General features: G+C 27.7%; 1 protein-coding gene across 5 annotated transcripts in view; it reads left to right on the top strand.

The window, feature by feature from the left end:
• Positions 1-1,652: 1,652 nt before the first annotated feature.
• LOC123259405 (twitchin) overlaps positions 1,653-22,257 on the top strand; it is a 58,808-nt gene continuing 38,203 nt past the window's right edge. For 2 of the 5 annotated variants that reach the window (XM_044719902.1, XM_044719906.1), the window contains exons 1-35: positions 1,653-2,325; positions 4,982-5,451; positions 5,892-5,913; positions 6,366-6,528; positions 7,278-7,419; positions 8,228-8,363; positions 8,501-8,704; positions 9,368-9,669; positions 10,120-10,337; positions 11,252-11,657; positions 11,730-12,073; positions 12,828-13,073; positions 13,294-13,482; positions 13,682-13,864; positions 14,088-14,132; positions 14,676-14,690; positions 15,149-15,208; positions 15,289-15,333; positions 15,405-15,491; positions 15,569-15,628; positions 16,272-16,322; positions 16,517-16,582; positions 16,659-16,709; positions 16,797-16,847; positions 16,919-16,963; positions 17,051-17,104; positions 17,220-17,273; positions 17,385-17,441; positions 17,824-17,871; positions 17,971-18,006; positions 18,232-18,393; positions 18,945-19,130; positions 19,211-19,225; positions 19,903-20,085; positions 20,680-20,724. In XM_044719902.1, coding sequence (XP_044575837.1) covers positions 5,139-5,451; positions 5,892-5,913; positions 6,366-6,528; positions 7,278-7,419; positions 8,228-8,363; positions 8,501-8,704; positions 9,368-9,669; positions 10,120-10,337; positions 11,252-11,657; positions 11,730-12,073; positions 12,828-13,073; positions 13,294-13,482; positions 13,682-13,864; positions 14,088-14,132; positions 14,676-14,690; positions 15,149-15,208; positions 15,289-15,333; positions 15,405-15,491; positions 15,569-15,628; positions 16,272-16,322; positions 16,517-16,582; positions 16,659-16,709; positions 16,797-16,847; positions 16,919-16,963; positions 17,051-17,104; positions 17,220-17,273; positions 17,385-17,441; positions 17,824-17,871; positions 17,971-18,006; positions 18,232-18,393; positions 18,945-19,130; positions 19,211-19,225; positions 19,903-20,085; positions 20,680-20,724 — 4,284 coding nt within the window. In that variant the 5' untranslated portion in view covers positions 1,653-2,325; positions 4,982-5,138. The remainder of the gene's footprint in view (positions 2,326-4,981; positions 5,452-5,891; positions 5,914-6,365; positions 6,529-7,277; positions 7,420-8,227; positions 8,364-8,500; positions 8,705-9,367; positions 9,670-10,119; positions 10,338-11,251; positions 11,658-11,729; positions 12,074-12,827; positions 13,074-13,293; positions 13,483-13,681; positions 13,865-14,087; positions 14,133-14,675; positions 14,691-15,148; positions 15,209-15,288; positions 15,334-15,404; positions 15,492-15,568; positions 15,629-16,271; positions 16,323-16,516; positions 16,583-16,658; positions 16,710-16,796; positions 16,848-16,918; positions 16,964-17,050; positions 17,105-17,219; positions 17,274-17,384; positions 17,442-17,823; positions 17,872-17,970; positions 18,007-18,231; positions 18,394-18,944; positions 19,131-19,210; positions 19,226-19,902; positions 20,086-20,679; positions 20,725-22,257) is intronic. The other 3 variants (XM_044719903.1, XM_044719904.1, XM_044719905.1) reach the window with 3 other exon arrangements.

Here is a 22,257-nt window from a genome sequence, read left to right as displayed (position 1 = left end):
ATATTAAAGACTAATTTAAATTGAGTTTTAGATTTTTAGAGATTAAAAGTCTGAAAAATATTGTTTTTTTTTTCCAAGTCAAAAAATGTTCAATAAAAGTTGTTAAAAATTTAATTAATTGTTGATAATTTAATGAGAAAAAAAGGAATATTTTTTGAGCCAGTATTAAAAAAAATAATTTCATCACACTGTTATGAAAAAATAAATATTATTTATTTATGTAAAAAATAAAAAAAAGTGTAAAATGTTGTCAAAATCGTTTAAATAAAAAGAAGAATGAATGAGCGTCTGAGATGACTTATCAGGAATCTTTGACATTGTCGGCGTGGTGGTTCGCGCGGGAGTGCAATTAGAACAAGCGTGGGCGGGTATTACGACTGGGCAACGTTATACCTGTACACTCACCAGCATCCTGATGCTATAAATGAAAATACATGAAAATTCCGCGGGTACATACGGTTAGTTTATTTTCTGAACTTAAATAAAAGAGAGACAAGGCCAATAGTCGAGTAACAACTACTATACTATGCAGATACACTTAACTGGTCACATTACTCTTAAGCGTATGACTATGAGTATGACTATCACGCGGATTGTTAATTGGTGATCAACAATTGTCTTCCTCTTAGTTAGCTTTTCGAGTTATTATTATTTTTAGATCTACTCAAATTGAGCTTTACTTTACTTTTATTTGGGATTTCCTTTACCTAGCTTTCATCAGACGATCACGGGTCATCGTCATCCCCTGATGACGGTTTTATCATTTAGTCACGTCGGTATATATCCACTCATCCTCATGCGCTCTCTCTTATTTATTTTATTACTGTTTATTTATACACTAGTTTAAATAAACATGTTTTGTAATTTTGACAAATTTATTTTTTTATTTTTACGTTTTTTAAATATTTTTTTTTACTTTTATTCTTTTATTTATATTTTATAATAACAATAACAATCATAGTAATAGTAAAAATAAATTAAGGATTTATAAAAAATTATTAGACAAAAAATCTTTAATTTCTTAACAATTATTAATGATGAGTAATTATTTAAAAAAAATCATAAATATAATTGAAGTTAATATTCTAATAAATAAATTAAAAAATTTACTATGTAACTTGTTAAAAAAAAAAATAAATAAAAAAACTTCAAGTTTAAAAGCAATAAATTATTATGAAAAAATTTATGATTTATTTTACAAAGCTTTATCGCGTTTAAATAAATTTGATAAAGTACATTGAAAAAAATTTATTTTATAGTTTTCCAATTTTTTTTTTATACTTTTAAGCAAAGTAATTTGAAATGACATTGAAGTCAGCTGTCACTTGATAATTTTTTTATTTTTTTTTAATAAATAAATTAGCTCCAAAAAATTACTTTTAAAAAATTATTAAATATCTGCTAAATTGATTCTCATTAATTTGAATTTTAAATTAATATAGTAATAAAAATTTGAAAAAAATATTATCGTCTGAACAATAATAATGATTGTTTTAGCGATTCTTAAATAATAAATTAATGGCTAAAGATCAAAAGAACTTATGCGAGGGTGGATTAAAAGAAATCTCGAGAGTAGGTAAATAAAAAAATGTCGAAAAGAGTGGGAGGTAGAATCGGCGGCGAATCGGACTCCCGAAAGCATCAAGTACCAGATCAAGATTTAGTTCGGTTAGTTCGCGCGCGGGGCCACGCCGATTGAAACGGCCGACGGAGCGACGACAAACGGACCCGAGACAGCGGAGAAAATAAAGACGAAGAGGCTAATTAAGAGAGAAAGAGAGCTTGAGGGAGAGAGAGATAGAGATAGAGATAGAGAAAGAGGGCGACAAGTATAGAACCAGTGAAAAAAAGAAAGAGTGGGCGGTTAAAAAAGTGGAGGGGAAAAGAGCGGGTGTAGATAAAAAAAATTTTTTTTTAACATCATCAGGGAGGGAGATCAGTGGCAGCCTGACGAGTAGTGAGAATAAATAGTGACGAATATAATTATTGTTTGACGAATCAACGAAGCATCGAACAACGAGTCTCGATCGCGATTTTACGACATTATTCGGCTGCTCTATTATCAATTATCAATAGTCAATCGTCAATTATTGCGTTATTACAAACAGACAGTTGACTAATAATATTTATTTTTATTGACACTATTTTATTTTTTTACGTATATATTTATTCGCTTTCCTAACGATTATTTGTCACTAAGCTCTGGTGCGTGGAAGAGAGAGGGAGAGACTCTCTTCTCCGACGAGTGCTTATTAAGGCAAAGTGTGCAAGTTCGCCGTGCAACTTATCTCATCTTACTACTTTCTTTAACGGAATTTTTCGCAAGTAAGTTTTAAAAACTTAAAAAAAAATAAAAAAATTGTGACATTTTACAATAATTAATTTTTATTTCAAACAGTGATTAAAAGTGCATTGGATAATTATTGCGAGTGAGTGGTTTAATGAAAATTGTTGCGTAATCATTCAAGTGCAGTTTTATCCGGACTAGTTAGAAAGTTTTTATCAAGTGGTTTATTATCAATTTTTTTTATTTTTTATTTTAATATAAGGATTTTATTACTCTTTTTTTATTTTTATTTTTATTCTCATTTTTATTTTAAAATTTATATAATTTCGAAATTTTCGTTTGAACTTAGAGAAAAATTTTTTAATAATTTAGATTTTTTTATTTTTTAAAATAAAAAAATGAAATTTATCACGCTGCTACTGTGAACGCTGTAAGACTGTCGGGCTCTATTCGTAGCGTTAATCTAGGTATCTAGGCTCGATGTCCATGTATTTTTAGAGAACGGTAATGTGAGGAGGAGAAGAAAACGTACAAGAAGTTTTGTCGTTTCTAAACTCTCTTAGAATATTATATCCCCCTTTCAATTTATTTATTTTACAAATTTTTATTATCATTACTTCTAATAATTTTTTTTTCCTATTATTATCATCGCTCCACTTAATACGCGAAATTTAAACGAAAAAAAAAATAAAAAATAACAGCCGCGTGGGCGTACAAAGATATCAAGCTCGTTTTTCGGTTTATAAATATCTTCAAAAATTCGAACGCTCAAATTTCATAAAAATTTTTCGATCAGCTGTCACGCGGCCTCCACTAACATTTACTTTCTAAGTAGTAACTCCCCGCAGTAGTCAGCCGTAAGAATTTTTTTTTTTTTTAACCAAAGTATTAATAAAAAAAATATTTACAAAATTAATATTAATGTTATTAATAAAATAAAAATTAGACTGTGAATCAGAAGTTAACAATTCAGGTATTTAAATATAAATAGAGAAGTGACTTATGACTAGTCGCACGCTTAAATAACAAATCTGAGTCATATAGGTATATTTGTAAAAAATCCATTTAATTTTATCGTATGACACGTAATAGTAATATTTAAACGACAAATGATGAAGCTGATGATTGGTATCTTATTGCAAGCCATGATTCAAGTCCTAAAATAGAATCGCAATGCGAACAATTATCCATGTCGATGATCTAGATTATCCCAATCTTGATTTTTATGACCCTATTTACGGCAATACGAGCATGTGTAGATAATGTTGCATTCGTAGGTACAAAATCATTTAAACAGTCGCTGGTGTGAGCGAGAGTGTGTACATCAGTTTGAGAATACACAATAATTTATAAGTAAACTCTGGCTAAAATAGATCAGTGTAAGAATGTAAGCGAAAATTTTCGAGGGGCAGCGATCTCGAGCATTCCCGCGGCCTACTGCCAACTCTTACAGCGAATTGTATCACTAGTTCTATAATTTTTGTTAAACTCTCTCACTGATCCCGTTACATACTTTTACTCTATTCTTATTTTTATTTTTATTCTTTAGCTTCGGATTTATGATTCTAAAATATTAATTTATTGAGGTGATTAACGGAGCGATTTTAAAAGCGGGAATTAGTGGAGCCGTATGAGTTATTGGTATTTGTCGAGTGACAAAAAAATAATTATGAATATGCATAGAGATGTCTCGTCATGTCAGACGTAATAACCGTTCACTAAGATAACTGAGCTGTCTATTTCGAGCTAAGAGGTGTATTAATAATAGGACCTTTGCGTCATCGGTCTGCTTTGGTTATGATTAATGATATGATCACGATTCGTATTTATAATTATTTTTTGTTGTTATTAAAGGCTTTGGGGTGTTGTTTGTTGTTATTTAGGTGATTGTTTGGGCTCGAGAATTCTGAGATCGTTTTAAATTTGGGGAGATTATATTTTTTTTTACTTTTAGGGTTATTCAAGGTCATAAGGATATTTTGAAAATTTTTTTATTTTTGGTAGAAAGAGAAAAAAAAAGTTTGGTTGTAAATTTTTATTGACTGGATGAATTTTAGGGGGTTTAATCTTTATTAATATATATGGGTAGTTTATTTTCACGGTCGGTAATTCTTCAACTCATAAAAATAATACTTAGAATTTTTTTTCATCAAAAATAGAATTATTAAAATAAAAAAAGTCAAAAATTTTTAGTAAAAAATAGAAAAATAAAAATTTTTGAAAAACTTTTCTTAATTGTTTTTTTTTTTTTTTTATCCAAAAAATATTAAAATTGTGTGGACACATATTAATAAAAATTTTGGGTCAAAACAGAGTTTTTATTAAAATTTATTGAAAAATTTAATTTTATAAATTTTTATGAATATTAAAAATAATTTTTAATAACATAAAAACAAATAAAATGACCAAAAAAACTAGATTACCGTGAAATTAATCAATTATCAATATCAATATAAAATTTGCACGTATTTTTATAAAAATTAGGAGCCTTGCGCCTATTTTTGAATAATTTGTACATTTTTTAGGAGCTTTCAAATTTAAATTAATGTATAAAATCAAAAAATATAAAACCACATTATTACAACATAATAATATTTAAAAAAAAGCTCATAAGCAAAGAATTAGTGAAAAAAAAAAAAAAAAAAAAAAAAAAAAAAATTCAATTTTTTCAAACGAAATAAAATTACGTTTCAGAAATTAAAAGAAGATAAGAAGAAAAGAAAACTAAAAAGGAGAAAAGGGCGCGAGGCGCTCATTTATTTGAATGTTGCCTTCAAGAGATTCGCGTAATTAAAGTGGCACTTTATTAAAATAAACTAAAACGTCAAAAGGGTGACACCCCGTTATCACAATGGGGGTCGCCGACGATTTCGCGCCCAGCTTCACGCAGAAGCCCCAGCTTCGGCAGGAGGATGAGGGCAATCGTCTTATCTTCGAGTGCCAGCTCGTTAGTGCCCCGAAACCCGAGATATCGTGGTTTCGCGGCGACCAACAGCTGCAAGAGGACGCTAGGACAAACTTCAAAATACAAAGTGTCGGGACCAACAAGTTCCTCGTTGTTCTTGAGATTGATGATGTTATTGAAACGGATGCTGGACTTTACAAGGTCAAGGCCATGAACAAAATGGGCGAGGTCGCTGCGTCGATCAACTTGAACTTCAGTCGTAAGTTTTTTTTTGTTCTGATTGATTTTTATGGACACTGTACTGTATACTATGGTGGTTTGAAAAATTTTTAAAAAGAATTCAAGTACTTCATTAATTTTTTACCTCGGATTTTTTAATTTTGATTCAATATTTAATTTAAATCATTTTTACTTCAATAAATAATTAATTAAATTCATTCATGTCTGAATTAATAAAAATTTTATGTTTGAAAATTATTTCGAAATTTATTAAATTTTTTTTTTTATTTTCGGGGAGTTTCGACATATTTTAAATTGAAATTTTTTTTTATAAACTTTAATTCCGAATTAAAATTTTTTTTCGACCCACTTCAATATACACTTACTTTATAGTTCAATCTTTAGCCTCCACATTAACTTTTTTTTTTTAATTAAAATCAAAATTCGGACAAAATACATAATTAAAGTTATATTTTACAGCAATGGACGAGCCTAGAGAAAAGTGAGTTCAATGCTCATAATTAGAGACGTGTGCTAAAAAATCAATCTGATAATTGATTTTTTAAAATAAAACTTTAAAAACACGCTTCTGATAATAAAAATATTATGTTTTATTTTTTCACTATCTCTATACTTTTCTTGCTAATTTAATTATCAATTACTAATTTTTATCGCTTATTAAATGCATCTAAAACTCTTAAGCTTCTTTCTAATTGAGCTTTATTTTTTCTTCTTTACTTTTTAGCCGTTTCGCCGAACAAACGGTGAGTGCTTCAATAAATCTTTCACTTTTCATACGCTAACAAAATAGTATATTCTTCAATTTTTATTTAATTACTTGTGTATTATTTTTATTTATTAATTAGTTTAATTGTTAGATTTGGTGATGAATTAATAACTAATTCTTTTTTTTTTTTTTTCATTATTTATTATTTGTGTATCAAAAAATTACAGACAAATCGACGGTATCGCACCGACTTTTGCGAAAAAACCGGCTATAAGACAAGAAGATGATGGAAAAAGATTATTATTTGAATGTCGTATTACTGCCGATCCTACACCAAAAGTTTCGTGGTTTCATGATGGGAATGTTGTTAATAATTCACCGAGACATAAGGTATTTATTATTATTTTCATAACTTTAACATCTGAAATTTAATTTTATTATTATAAAAAATTTTTATTTGAAAAATCATATAAATTCTATACTGAGAAAAAAATTACTACTCTTGAGAAAATTTTCTTGTAATAAGAATATATATTCTTGATAATTTTCAAGAATATATTTTCTTGTCTCAAGAATTGATCGAATTAATCAAATTATTTTTTTGTTTAATTTAAGTGAACCTGTTCGTTTGTTAATCTATCAAAATTAATGCCAATATTTTATTGTCATAATAAATATTGCTATTCTTTTGTCGAAAAAACCAAAATTAATTTTAAAAGATTCTTAAGTCAAGATATTTTTTTCTGGACAAAAAATTTTTTTTTTTCAGTGTCCTAATTTTGTTCAAAAATATAGCTACTAATGAACAGAAAAATACCTCAAAGCTATGCAAGTTTAGAATTATAACATTCGATATAAAAATAAATAATAAAAACATCTGAAATTTAAAATATTATTTTTGTTTAAGAAATTTTAAAATTTTTATACAAGAAATAAATCACTAATTTTGATTTAATTAAAATACTCTTCTATAAAAAAAATTTTCTGATTTTTAGATTTAACGAAAATTTTTTAGTGTATTTTTCTCAAAAATTAAATTAAATTTTCACTTAAAAAAAATCAAAGACTACAATTTAAAGTTTTTTTTTTTTAAGAATAACAATCTCACAAATTACCGTAAATTTTTCTACTTTTTTCAGTTGTCAGTCGACAAAGACGGACATTCATACTTCGCAACACTTGAAATAAAAAATGTAACAGTAGAGGATGCTGGAAAATACAAAGTGACTGCGAAAAATGAACTCGGTGAATCAAACGCAACGATATCCCTAAATTTTGACAGTAAGTATTTGCCTATACTTCACGCCACACGCTCTTTTAATATCTTGGGGATGTATATCGATCTCTAATTATTTTACAATTTCTTCTCTTCTTCTCTTAAATTACAATTATCATTTAAACTTTTATTTTTATTTATTTTATTTACAAATTTCCATTTATTTTAACTCGACTGTCGATCGACCTACTTTTTAATTTTATTTTTATTTATCAAATAGTGATTTTTCCTTCAAGTAGCACGTATCGATCGTTGATCATCGTCGAGACAGAGAGTTGCAAGAGATAAAAAAGTTGACTTATTATCATAACTTACGATATACAACCCAGCTTGTACACAAAACGTTTTCAAGCTCAAAATTAAAAACAACCGTGAAAAAAATACAATTATAAATTTATAATGCTTCATAATGATAAATTAATTTGAAAATTGTGATAATATAACTAGGCCTTAGTGACTTTTGCTTAATTAGTAGGTTGCTGCTTATGAAATCATCATTTATAAATTACATATTTCATTCTATACATATATATTACTATAATAAAATGTTTGACGTGTGTCATTAAAAACAATTTTAATAATTATTAGCGATCATCTAAAATTCATCAAACACTCATTCATTTTTGACAATTGTCCAGCAACACAAAAAATTACTTTCAAGTGTTTGAAAAGAAAAAATACAATTAATAATAAAGTTACGACGTCAAGAACAAACGGTAGATTTTTTATGTAAAAATTTCGATCGATACGTCGCTAAAAAAATAAATAAAGAATACAAATAAATTATAAGTTACTAAAATGAAAAATAACTAGGCGACGAAGCGCCTGTTCCTGATGACGGGATCAAGCCAACATTCACTGAACGACCTGTGATCAGACAATCTGATGATGGCAACACGATTACCTTCGAGTGTCGATTAGTAGGAGACCCCAAACCCAGTGTCAAGTGGTAAGAAATACGGGATTTTTTTTTTATTTTTTTAATTATCTGATCAATGAAAATTATTTATCCATTTATGTTTGTCAATTACTTGTTGATCATTCTGGATTATTGATGCAATGGAAATGGAAATTTTGAATGGACAGGTGTCATGGGACCAATGAAATTAGAGAGAGTGGAAGGTACAAGGTATCTCTGGAACTAGATCAAAAATTGTACTATCTCGCAAGGCTGCAGATTAATAATGTCGCTAAATCTGACAGCGGCGAATACAAAGCTATTGCTAAAAACAAACATGGCCAGGGTACTGCGACTATTAATCTCAATTTTGAAGGCGGGGATAAACCTAAGTACGATTATTTTAAACTAAATTATTTATTACCAAAGATTTTAATCATTTTTTGGGATTTATTACACAACATATATTATTAAATTATTGTACAAGTCGACCTAGTTAATGAATTTCAAAATTTTTTGACAATTATTTGATTTATTAATTTCTTATGTCTTTATAGGATTCAAATATTTTTACTCTATTAATTATTGCTCTGAGTTACATGATTAAAACTTTAAAATTTTTAATCTCGTTTTTTTTTTTTTTAGATATTGTTTCAATTTTTCATACTTGAAATAAACAATTTAATGTTTTATTCTTAAAAAAAAAATTTTTTTAATAGATATTTTCTTTTTCTAAGTCAAATTTTTTATCAATTTAAATTGTACATTTTTTTTTGTTGTAAAGTAAATTTGAAAAATCTAAAAAATGTTAATTACTTTTTGAATAAGAAAAGTCGAAAAATGTATAACACCTTCAAAAGTATTAATTTTTTAATCCTCAATTTAAAAAATTTTGTTTAAAATTAGATTAAAAAAATTAAACAAGAAAAATCAAAAAACAAAAATGTAACTAGTAATTAAAGAAGATAAAAAATGATTAAAAATTTGGTAACTAAAAATTTACAAACCGATTGTGAAATGATGAAGAACTAGAATTAATAAAAAAAATTACCTAGAATACCCGACGGTAAAGCCCCGCGTTTTCCAAAAAAACCAACGATACGTCAAGAAGGCGACTTGCTGATAATGGAGTGTATCCTGGAAGCTCACCCAGTGCCGGACATCACCTGGTACCAAGGCCAGAAAGCAATAAACGGGAGCTCCCGCATAAAGATGTTCAAAAAAGCGACCGGCAAGGACACGTATCTTCTAACCCTCGAAATATCGAACCCGACAAAAGCCGACGGGGGAAATTACCGCTGCAATGCCTTTAACAATTACGGGGAGAGCAATGCCAACATCTCCCTTAACTTTCAAGGCAAGTCGTGGAACCGTTTTACCGTGCACGACTTTACCTTCTCTTATCTTCTTTACCTAAAAATTTTAATGAATTATCAAATTGTATTTATTATGAATATATGAAAATGTACATGCACGATTTTTCCAGCACGAAAATCATGAATGTCGGGTTTTATCAATGCACGCGTTTCAATTATTATTTACAATTGTCTTTATCTTTACATTTATCATTCTTTATTATTTAAATTTGTGTAGGTAATGTGTTGCTTGGGTAAGTCTGTATCCTAACAGTCATTTGTGTCTTGTCTTGCTTTTGATTCATTCTACTCCGATTTTAAATTAACTAATTTACTTGCTTTTTATTTATTTAACATATAATTTTAATTTTTATTCCTATTTCTTCATTTTTTTTAAATATTTTTTTATTAAAATCACAAATGCCTAATTGTGGATTATTTCCAAGATGCAGAAGACGCCGGTGGTTTTGCACCCTCATTCATCGAGAAGCCACGGATTATTCCAAACGAAAGTGGCACCTTGATAACAATGAAATGCAAGTGCAAAGCTAAGCCCAAGCCTGAGGTCACGTGGTTCCGCGGTAACAGCGCTGTAAAAGAATCCTCTAAAATTTCAATCAAGTGCATTGATGTCGAAGAAGATGTTTATGAACTCACTATGGAGATCAAAGTAACTAATTTTTTTATTTCATTTTAAAGAAACTTTTATTTATTTATACACTAGGAGAAAAAATTTATTTTCAAAGAAATGGACATTGTTGTGACAGAAAATTAATTTTTTTAAAATTTTATTTATAAGCTGAAGAAATAAAAATTTTTCCCACATTAAATTTCTTGTTTAAAAAAATTTTTTTGATTTGGAAAAAAAAACAATTTTAGATAGACAAAATGTGAATTTTTATCCAAAATTGTTTTTTTCAAATCGAAAAAATTTTTTTTTAACAAAAAAATTACTGTGAGAAAAAGTTTTATTTCTTCAAGCTAAGAAATAAAATTGTTTAAAATTTTAGTAATTATTCATAAGTGGGGTCAACCCAATTTTGGACCATGCCTAGGTGAAAAATTAACATATAATTGACATTTATGATAAAAAATGTCGTGAAAGAAAAAAATAAAGATTTCGATAGCTTTTTTATCTTCAAAAGTTGGAAAAAAATTTTGGCTCTCATGTTTTTGGATAAAATTTATATTTGATCTTTTTTTGATGTTTTTGATATATTTTTTTTTGAAAAATACATAAAAAAACAAACAATTAAAAAAAAAAAGTTGAATATCACAATTTTCAAAAAAATTTATTAATTTTTTTGAAAATTTGTTAAAATTGTGATAATCAACTTATTTTTTTTAACTGTTCATTTTTTATGTATTTTTCAAAATAAAATGTATCAATAAAATCAAATAGAAATTTCGTTCAAAAAAAATGAAAATTAAAATGGTGGACCCCACTTGTAAATATTTACCAAAATTTTCAACAAATTAATTTCTTATTACAACATTGCTAATTTTTTTCAAAAGATTTTTTTTTTTTTTTTTTTTTTAGTATACACATAAAGGTAAAATAAAATTCAATTTATCTAATTTCAGGATCCAACTGGTCCAGATGGTGGCACTTACAGATGTCACGTGAGAAATGAATTTGGTGAAAGCAACGCCAATTTGAACCTCAACATTGAGGCTGAACCAGAGCCTGAAGGCGATGGACCGACTTTTGTAGAAAAGCCGCGAATCCAATCGCAGGATGGCGGAAAAGTCGTTATCATGGATTGCAAAGTTCGAGCCAAGCCTAAACCAAATATTGTATGGACCCATGCTGGAAAAGTAGTCAAGGAATCCTCCAAAATCAAGCTCAGCGTTGTTGAAGAGAAGGAAGGCATCTATTACATTAAATTGATTCTTAATGACCCTGGTGCTGATGACTCAGGGCTTTACAAGTGTAATATCAAGAACTCCTTGGGTGAACTCAATGCCAATCTCACCTTAAACGTTGAAAGTAAGAATTTTTTATTATTATTTGATAATTGATTGATTTATTAATTGAATGGTTTTTTATTGTGATCTTTAGTTATTCCGGTGATAAAAGAAAAGCCCAAGGTGGTGAAGATTATAAAGAAGAAGACTGTGATAGTCGAGTGTACTGTCCTCTCAAAGTTCGCACCGGACTGTACTTGGTTCAAAGAATCTCAGGCTGTAAAAGAAGATGAACGGCACAAATTGCTTGTTGAAAAAATCAAGGAGGGCGAGTTTGCCGTTAAATTGGAAATCGAGCAGATTTCAACCGCTGACAAGGGTAAATACAAGCTGGTTGCGAGAAATGAAAAGGGTGAAGCTACATCTCAGGTTGTTGAAGTCGCCGAGTTGCCAGAGGAAGTCGAGAAACCGAAAATCGGCAGTGGATTATCATCAAAGGTATTTTTTTTTTTTTTTTTATTCGAATTACAATTTTTTAAGATCTGTAAATAAATATTGTTTTTTTTTTTTTTTTTTTTTTCATTAATGACTGGTGGAATTTTTAAACATTTTTTTGATGGAAATAAATAAAAATGATGCTATAAAAATATTTAAATTATTCTTAAAACAAACACTAAATTTCTGACTATAAAACTATTTATAGTAAATTTCTCAACCATCCGGCTTTGGTACTGAGAAATTTTTAAATTATTTTATTTATTTTTAGCATTTTTATACTCTATAATAAAATTATTTATATTGAGATTTATTTATTAATTTTCTTGATATTTTTGAAAGTAAAGTACTTTCTGCACTGATAGAAGGATTTATTTGTATTAAAAAATATTTGTTAATAGTTAACAAATCATTTATTAGAGACCAATTTTAAGTATTAAACAAATATTTCTTAGTATTTAAAATGATTTGTTTATATTTAATAAATCTGATATTCATTTATTAAATATTAATAACTCTTTTTAAATACTAAAAAATATTTGTTAAGGACTAAAAAGTGGTCTCTAATAAATGATTCATTAAATATTAACAAATATTTTTAACTATAAACAAATCCTTCTATCAGTGTGTTAATTATATAATTTTACATTTTAAATCTCTTTGAAATTTTCGTTAAATTTATAAACTGTAAAATTATTTGTTAAATTTTTTATAAAACTGCATGATAAGTAATTAATGTAATTATAATTTTTTTCAGACTGTCGAATATGGTGAAACAATCGAACTATCAGCTTCGCTTACGCGTCAAAATAAGAAAGTCACTATCGAGTGGTACAGAGATACAACAATACTTACCAGTACAAAGAATGTTAATATTTCTTTCAATGGAATCGAGATGAAGTTGGTAATTACTTCGTCAACTGAAGAGTTCAGCGGCACTTATAAGGTAGTCGTCAGCAACGAAGCTGGCAAAGATGAGTCGAGTACAACTGTAACAGTCAAGGTAATTTATATGATAAGTATTATACAAAAAATACATACGAAGACGATAAGTCTTGTAATTATTTACAATTTACTTGAATTAAAACTATTATTAACTTGAAAGGTCATCGCAGATAAGACAATGTAAATTATTAAAACTATTTATGTGATTAATTTCTTCCCTGTGATTAATTTACAATAAAGTAAGCGCATGATTTGTTATTAACACCATAAAATTGTAGAAGCGTGAGGAAAAGAAAAAAGATGAAGAAGAAGAGAAGAAGAAAAAGAAAAAGGTTGAAAAGAAGGAGGAAGAAAAGGTCGAGGAGAAGATTGAAGAGAAGAAAGTCGAGGAGAAGAAGAAGATAGAAGAAGTCAAAGTTGAAGAGAAAAAGAAAATTGAGGAGATCAAAAAGATTGAAGAGAAGAAGGTACACGAGATACTAATGAATTATTTATGGTTTGTTATTTACACGACTAACAATATTTTAGAAATTAGCAAAATGCTTCAATGCACTGACTCTAACTCAAGGATCAACATGCTTCGCTGAAAAATCTCTAAATATTGGAAATTTGGTAGCGCGACTTTTTTTTTATTCGTTCAAAATTTTTTTGTCAATACGCTCATAGGAGATATCAATGTCTGAATCCAATGGAGATCATACTATTGACAGTAGTAGTGAATTGAGTGAAGAAGATATTGATGAAGAAGAAATAGAGGAGGATTCGGTGAGTGTCGTCGAATCCAGCGTTACAGAAGCAATCATTGACGAACCTAAGTCCGAAGCTTCTGATTATTCTGTTCTCATCGAGGTACACCTTCAAATCACACTTACACTTTTACTCTATTCTGACATCTTTTACACTTACAAATTAAAACTATAGCTTATTATCTGGACTCTATTCTTCTTCTGTCATCTCAGTATTTCTTCTCTTCAGCATATTTATCATCTGTATATATTTCCGCTCATTCAAAGTATAGTTTATTTTTTATCCGAGCCTGATTATCCACGATATTTTTTTTTATTTCTTTAAGGACAAGCCTGAAACCAAAACAAATGGTATCGACAAACCTGACAAGGTAACACATAACTTTTTTTTTTTTTTTTTAACTTTTGAGCAGTTGCAATCATGTATAAACTTTCATAATTAATAATCATGATTAATGATTACAGATATTTAAAATAACTTCCCTTAGAATTTTTTTAATTATTCCTGGGTGAATTTTTTTGTACGTAAGCCACCATTTTTGTATAACTGTCCTCCATTTTGTGTTAGTTAGTATCAAAAAGTAATTGCTCTGAAGTTATTGACAATTATAAACACACATATACAATAAATGTTGAGTTTAATTATTTCTAAGGATATTTTTCGTCAGTACTTCAACTTTTTAATATTTTAATTTCACAATAACTGAACAAAAAATTGGAATGTTAATTTATTGAAGTAGAGTATGGATTATAAAAAAAAGAAAATTTCGTTATCCAAGCATGAAAATTTTACCTAAAATTAGATTTCATGATTTTTAAAAAGTAATTAGAATAAAAATTTGAATAATTTTGTATATTGTTTAAAATATTTGATGAGCTTTCAAGTTATTAATGATAATTATTTTTATTTTCAGAAGATTGAGACATTGGTGAGTTTAAAAAAAAAGCGTACGATTGATTATACTTTTAAAGCTTTTAGATTTCGACATTTAACTGTCGGCAATTAATCATACGCTTAGTAGAAAGTTTAATATATATGCTATTAATATTTGATCAATGCCATTAGACTTATTTATTTGGTTTGAGTTAAAGATTTAAAAATAAATTATTTTTCCAGGTTGTTTACTTTTTTTTCTGTTTACTTAATCAATGATTTCTGTTTAGAGTGGCTGGTTCATCAATTACATAAAAAGCTTCTGAGCTTAAGCTTATTTCGCTCGAGATACCCAAGGCTAAAATAAACATCCTACAATTTATTATATTTTGCCCCAATTTTTGTGAATTTGCATGAATTTCTGCATGAAGTGTTTACATTTTTTACATTAAATTCGAGTGTATATGCGGTTTATAAATTCGTTGTTTTTAAATAATATTTTTATTCGGGTAGAAAAAGGAGGAAGAAACTGTTAAGAATGGTGAAGCTACCGAAGAAAGAAAGTCTATCAAGGTATTTATTTTTGTAATTTTTTTTTTTAATTTGAAAAAGCTAATGCGTACTATGATTTAAATTTTTGTTAAAAATTGCAGAAGAAAACTGAACTCAAACCAGAAGAGAAGAAAGAACCTGAGAAGGTAAGACATTTTTAACTTTTTACTGAATATTGAATTCACCTTTATAAATTATTAACTTTTTTTTTTTAAAGAAAATTCTCAAAAAGAAAGAACCAGAATCTCGTGAAACCACACCGAAACCTGAAAAAGTTACATTGCGTAAAACATCAGTCAGTAGGGTAATTAAAAACAATTTATAATAAAAATTTATAAATCAAATATAATAGGGTTGTGTAATATTTATTGGAAATTACAGGTAGAAGAATTGAAAACTGAAAGTCGAAGAAGCTCTCTCGTCTCCACTACAGAGGAAACGGTAAAATTTCTTTTTTTTTTTTTGAATTTTTTAATAATTTATATATCAAGATTCTTAAATTTTTTTATTGAAAATTAATTAAAATTAAGGTAATTATTTACAAGTGGGGTCTACCATTTTAATTTTCATTTTTTTGAACGAAATTAAAAAAAAAAATTTTGATATATTTTTTTTTTTTAAAATACATAAAAAATAAACAATTAAAAAAAAAAAAAGTTGATTACTACAATTTTAACAAATTTTACAAATTTTCAAAAAAATTTATAAATTTTTTAAAAAATTGTCATTCAACTTTTTTTTTTTAATTGTTCATTTTTTTATGTACTTTTCAAAAAAAAAAAAATATATCAAAGACATCGAAAAAGGATAAAATAGAAATTTTATCCAAAAACATGAAAGCCAAAATTTTTTCCAACTTTTGAAGGCAAAATGGCTATCGGAATATTAATTTTTTAATATTTTCGATATCACCACCATAAATCTGCCGTAATTACAAACAAAATAGAAAAAAAAAATTTTTAAATGTTAATTTTTCACCTAGATACGCCAAAAATATGTTTGACCCTACTTGTGAATAATTACCTATTTTATATAAATTAATTATAAATATTTTATTACTTATTTCCATCCCTATTCCTTGTAGATCTCCGAAAATGGTTCTCCCGTATCCAGTAGACGTTCATCAATACAGCAGGTACACCATGAAACAAAATTATTCAATTGGCAAAGAATTACACATGTTAAAAAAAAAATCTAATTGGAATTATAATCAATTTACGGTGTACCGGCATCAAATAGTTTCATTACTTGAATTTTATTTGTTGATGTTATTTAGTTAATTATTAGTTTTGGTAGATGAAAATTGAATATTTAAAATTTTTTACTCAGGTCGAAGAGAATAAATCAGAAAGTCGGCGAACATCAATTATGGAAAAAACTAAAACTACAGAGAAGGTAAGTTTAAATTATTTGATATATTATTTTGTATCCAAAGAAGAAAACTTAATAAAAAAAAAAAATGAAAATTTAGAAAACAAAACCAGTGAGTAAACCAAAATCTGAAGCAATTGAAGAGCCAAAGGTACATTCAAACACATTTAAACTTTCATTACTTGAAATTACTCTGAAACAAAATTATTAAAAAAAAAAAAAAATTGAAAATTTGTAGGAAAAACCAGAATCTAAATCAAAATTACCTGTGGATGAACCCACACCGAAGGTAAAAATAAAAAAATAAAATTTTGAAACTAAGTAAAATACTAATTGGCAAATCGTGAAAATAATTTTCAGAAACGGTTATCAATTTCAAAGAAGGAACCGGAAAATGATAAAGAGGTAGATAGAGTATGAACAAATTGAAATTAATAAAACATAATTGGTAATGAAATGAAATAAATTTATTAATTTTCACAATTAATGCAGGCCAAACCGGAAGTAACATTAAAACCCGTTGCTGCCAAAGCGACTGAGCCTAAGGTACACAAACAGTTGATTAATTACAAACAAAATATTAGAGTTATAATTATAAAAACACAATTACGAAATAAAATTAATAATCCGTGTAAAATTACGTAAACATAAAACATTACAGGAAGAACCAATTCCAAAACCAAAAGCCACCCTTGGCAAACCCGAGGAGTCCAAGGTACACAAAACTGTTCGCACATCATTTAAATTTTAATATATAATATGTAAATTAACGTTTTATCTAAATTTATAACTTTCTCACCTCGAAATAAATCTTATTCATTTTTAGAAGGATGAGCCTAGTAAACTTAAACCCAAAAGTAATCTTCTTAAACCCGAACTGAAGGTATACACTAAAAATTACACTTTTAAATAAATAAACAGATTATTAATCGGCATCCGTATTGAACAATCACCAGCATTTACTTACAATTAAACTTACAATTACTCATCATCATCATCATCTTCATCATCATGCACAATTTATCGAAATATCTAGTTATTAATCAACGCACGGCCTCAGCATTTTGGTATTCTTAATATTTTTAAATCACTAGCACTATTATATTAATTAATTAATTTTCAGCAGCTCTGTAATAATTATCTTCATTAATTATGTAATTTTAATTCAATAAAACTAATTACTTTCAGTACGAGTAACAAATCACTATTGAAAGGATGAAAAAATTTTTTTTATCAATTTAATTAATTAATTATTTTTTTTACAGAAGGAAGAAGCTGTACTAAGGCGCACAAGTTTGAAACCTGTTCAAAAGGTGCTTATAATATTTTTTTTTTTTTTTTAATAGTTAAAATTTTAATAAATTAATTTTATTAAATTTATCAATAAAATAAATTAATTTTTTTTGTTACAGCCGGAAGAAAAGGAGCTGAACAAGGTCGAACTAAAGGTAAAATTAACTAAAAATTAATTCTTACTTGTAAATAAAACCATAGTATTAAAAAACCCTTGTAAATATTTGTAAATACCTGTAAGTACTTGTGGTTTGCTTAATTGTTTTATTAGTTTAGAAAAAAACTAATCATGTAGAATATAATTTAAAATCCAACATAAAGTCGCTGTAAATTGGCTAAGAACAATCTAATGAATTAAAAATTTGTCGACAATGATGTAGCAAGTAGAAACCAATGGCAACGCTACAAACGAAAATTCGGATCGTAATTTGCCGAAGGTAGCAGCTAAATTCGAGAACTTCTTCAATGTACAACTAAAACCCGTAACTAAAGAACAAAAACAGCCTGAGACGGCAGAACATGGCTATATTGTCGAGCTAAAGGTATCCGTGGATCAAACCAATAAAATCAGACTTCAAAATTTTTTGAAAAAACTTTACTTCTTTCTTAAAAAGCCGACTTCTTATATACAGTAAAAAATTTGCGTTAAATATTTAACAAAAAATTTTTTTACACAATCACACAAAATTTTTTACTGTGTATTTTTAAAATTACGATAATTAATTATAAATCAGCTTTCTAAATTTCGTTCTCTGCACGAATTAAAATTCCTTAATGGTATGATTGTATGATACACATTAATTCCTTAATGTATGATTAATAAAAATTCACCCATCAGCACTCCGCTTAAATCATTATAATTATACACCATTGTATCACCGCATATTCTTAATAATTATAAATTATAAGCATTAAAACAAAATCATTGCAATAAAAAATCATCCATGCAATCATTGCAATAAACATATAATTAAAAAATAAGTTTTTTTAAATTGTACAATATTTTAATTTTTGTATTTTTTTTTTAATAATCGATTAATGAGAAAAATTTTTATTGAGTGGATGATAATTTTTTTAATTGGAATTTATTTAGAAAACGGAGAAAAGCAAAGTCGAAGAGAAGAAAAAGTCAAAAACTTCGAAAGCGGACAAAGAAAAAAACTACGAGCTTCCGGAAATTCCAGATTACGAGCGTCCAGTTTTGGAGAAGCCTCAAGAATTCGAGTTTGGCGAATACGCGGGTCGTGATAAGACAAAACTTGAGCGACCAGCTACTCAGGTAATTATTTTAATTTATTGAAAAAAAAAATTTGATTCACTGATAATTAATTATAAATAAATTGTTATTTTTTGTTTCAGAAATTCGAATCAAAGGTAAGATAAAAATGGAAATCGCTTGAGAGTTAGAAGTAGCGCGACTAAGACTGGCAACCATACGATATTATAATTGCGGTAAAACCGTCTTACCAAAATTAATAAACTGACCGTGGGTGTGCGCTAATTATCGCTTCAAATGTTATCGCCGTCCTTAGTAATTAATCATCAAGAATATCTCAGCTCCTGATTCTCGAAAAATTTTTGGCAACCAAACAACGAGATTATTCATCAAATAAAGAATAAAACAGTCCTAATTTACTATTTTTACTACGAGGATAAAAAATAAAACATTCATTCACCCATAAATTAAATAAAAAAACTAAATTAAAACCCCGACACCCGTGATCTAATTACACTATTCCAATTATCGGTACAAAAAATAAATACCCGTTAGGCTTTTAAGGCCAACTTATTGTCCGCAGCTTCTTATTATTACAAGGGATAAGGAGAGGGACGTTTTCTATTTTCAGTATCTATCGGTGCGTGTCCACCAAATTTTGTCTGTGTAAAATCCGTCGTCCCAGTGGCCAGTCATGGATCCACTAAGCCGCTTCGTCTCGTAAAAATTACCGTTTTAATTACAACAAAAATTTATTTATTTATTTATTAAATAAAAATATATAAGTGAAGTGTCGTGAGGTGTTGATTGTTGATGATTTTTTTTTCAATTGTAGCCCAAGTTACCGGAAATAGTTGCGCCACAAGAGACACCTAAGATCGAAGTTATCCGCGAAACTACGCCTGTTGGTAGCAGAAGACCATCACTTATACCTGGAAGTGGTGCAAGTAGTCGCCGTGGTTCATTAATTCCTCCCGAGGAATTGGGACGTAGACCTAGTCTTATCATCAGCGACGAGGTAAAACTTTTGAAACTTTTTTTTGGTCAATTTTCTGCTGATTTTTGGTGTCGGAAAATTTTATCTTCATCAACAATTTATTAATCAATCAATAAATTAATTTATTAAATAAGAAATACCAAAAATCAGTAGTTTGTAAAAATTTTTGCTCAAAATAGTCAAAACATCCTTGGTAGATATTCGTACCTTGCATTGTGAAGAAAACCTTTGTTTTATATTTTTTTTTACTGTATTTGTCAAATTTTAGTCATGCGTCAGTTTATACATGTGTTTTCCTTTATAGTTATTATAAATCATTTTAGTCACCGTAGATTGTTAATTTAAATTGCTGGCATATTGTATTAGTCTACTTGAATTGACGAGTATCGCTTGTCTGGAGTTATAAGCGCGGTTACGCTTAATTCTATCCCAAACATTTTATTCCAATGATCCTAATTATGATTAGGTGGGTTTACAGGTTGCCAAGAAGCAGATCAGATTAATTTATAATTTTTGTTTAAGATATTTAGTAATAGGTGTATAGATAGAGAATATATCATGACTATGACATATACACGTTACACAATACAGTCTACATAACAATTTGATCCGTAGGAGCATAGGAAGCTGCGTCCTGGAGAGGTGATTGAGGAGAAGAAGGTGAGAAATGCCGCAAATCTCCGGAATTCTTCTATTCTACTACTTATTACATTAAACTGCATTCTTATTTTACTTTTTTTACTCTCGCATTTATAACACGGCACAATCATGCACTTACATGTGGTACAAAAATAATTACTGATTTTTTTACCACCATATTAATATTTAAAGTAATTGTTAGCTGTCAAATTGATAATTTTTGGAAATGATATTGAGAACTTTTAATAGACAATTTTTTTTTTTTTTTTTTTTTTTTTTCCCTAAATATCAATTTATAATTTATAATATAAAATATAATACAGATAAGGTAAAAGCCCCAATAGATGATCACGTACCAGTATATGATCACTCCATGTATTTGTATATCTATATTCACAAATATAGGTATACAAATACACGGAGTGATCATATACTGGTACATGATCATCTATTGGGGCTTTTACCTTAATTAGTAAAAAATTTTTTTTAAATTAGTAAAAATAAGGTAAAAGCCCCAATAGATGATCACGTACCAGTATATGATCACTCCATGTATTTGTATATCTATATTCATAAATATAGGTATACAAATACATGGAGTGATCATATACTGGTACATGATCATCTATTGGGGCTTTTACCTTATTTAACATTTTTAATGACAGAAAATTAAAAAAATTTTTTAATATAAAATTATAATTATTATAAAGAATGAATAAATATATTAAAATTTTTTTTTAGAATTTACTTGATAAAAAAAATTACAAATTTTTCATATGAATTATATTTTTTTCCTTAAAATTCATCAAAAAAAAAAATTAATTTTAAATTTAAATTTTTAAATAAAAAAATTGATGTTTTAAAAAATGTAAGCAATTACCATTTTATAACTTTTGAATATTCAAAATTGAAATTTAAAAAATTTTTTGATTACTATTAAACAAATTAAAAAAAATTGTCTACTTTCAGTATCAAAAAATAATAAAATTTGATAGAATAAAAGACAATTATAAAAGCATAAGAGCCAATGAGTGACTCACCGAATGGAGCATATTAAATAAACGGAAAGAAAAAAAATAAAATGCATTTGCATATGGCATCTGGCACGGACTCTGAGAGCTCGGGAAAAAATCTGATAAAGAGAAGCATGACTGCATTAAATATCTTTAGGTCTCTTATAATCAGCACCTTCTCACACCTTAATCGATAGACGATGACGAGGATATTAATAATCTCGAGTAATATTAATAACCGTAAGCGTTGTATCATGTGGAAAAGGACTCTCGAAATATCTTAAAATGTCACTTTGTACGCTGTTATAGTTGTGATATTAATAATAATAATAATTAATATAACTATAATAAAGTGGTATGTTAAAAGCAGCGTCTAAGATGAGTTTTTGCGCACGATTGCCCGCGGGGTAGTAATTAAATTCTTAAAATACTAAATCTGAAAATAACATTTAAAGACATACTTATGTATAAATAAAAAATGTAACACGGATAGATAGATTACTGTTGAGTAGGCCCCTGTGCCATCTGGCAGGTCGATAAG

Source organism: Cotesia glomerata, linkage group LG2 (genome assembly GCF_020080835.1).
Source record: "Cotesia glomerata isolate CgM1 linkage group LG2, MPM_Cglom_v2.3, whole genome shotgun sequence".
Taxonomy (NCBI): domain Eukaryota; kingdom Metazoa; phylum Arthropoda; class Insecta; order Hymenoptera; family Braconidae; genus Cotesia; species Cotesia glomerata.
Note: the sequence above shows the minus strand (reverse complement) of the source record. Positions and strands in the feature narration are given on the sequence as shown.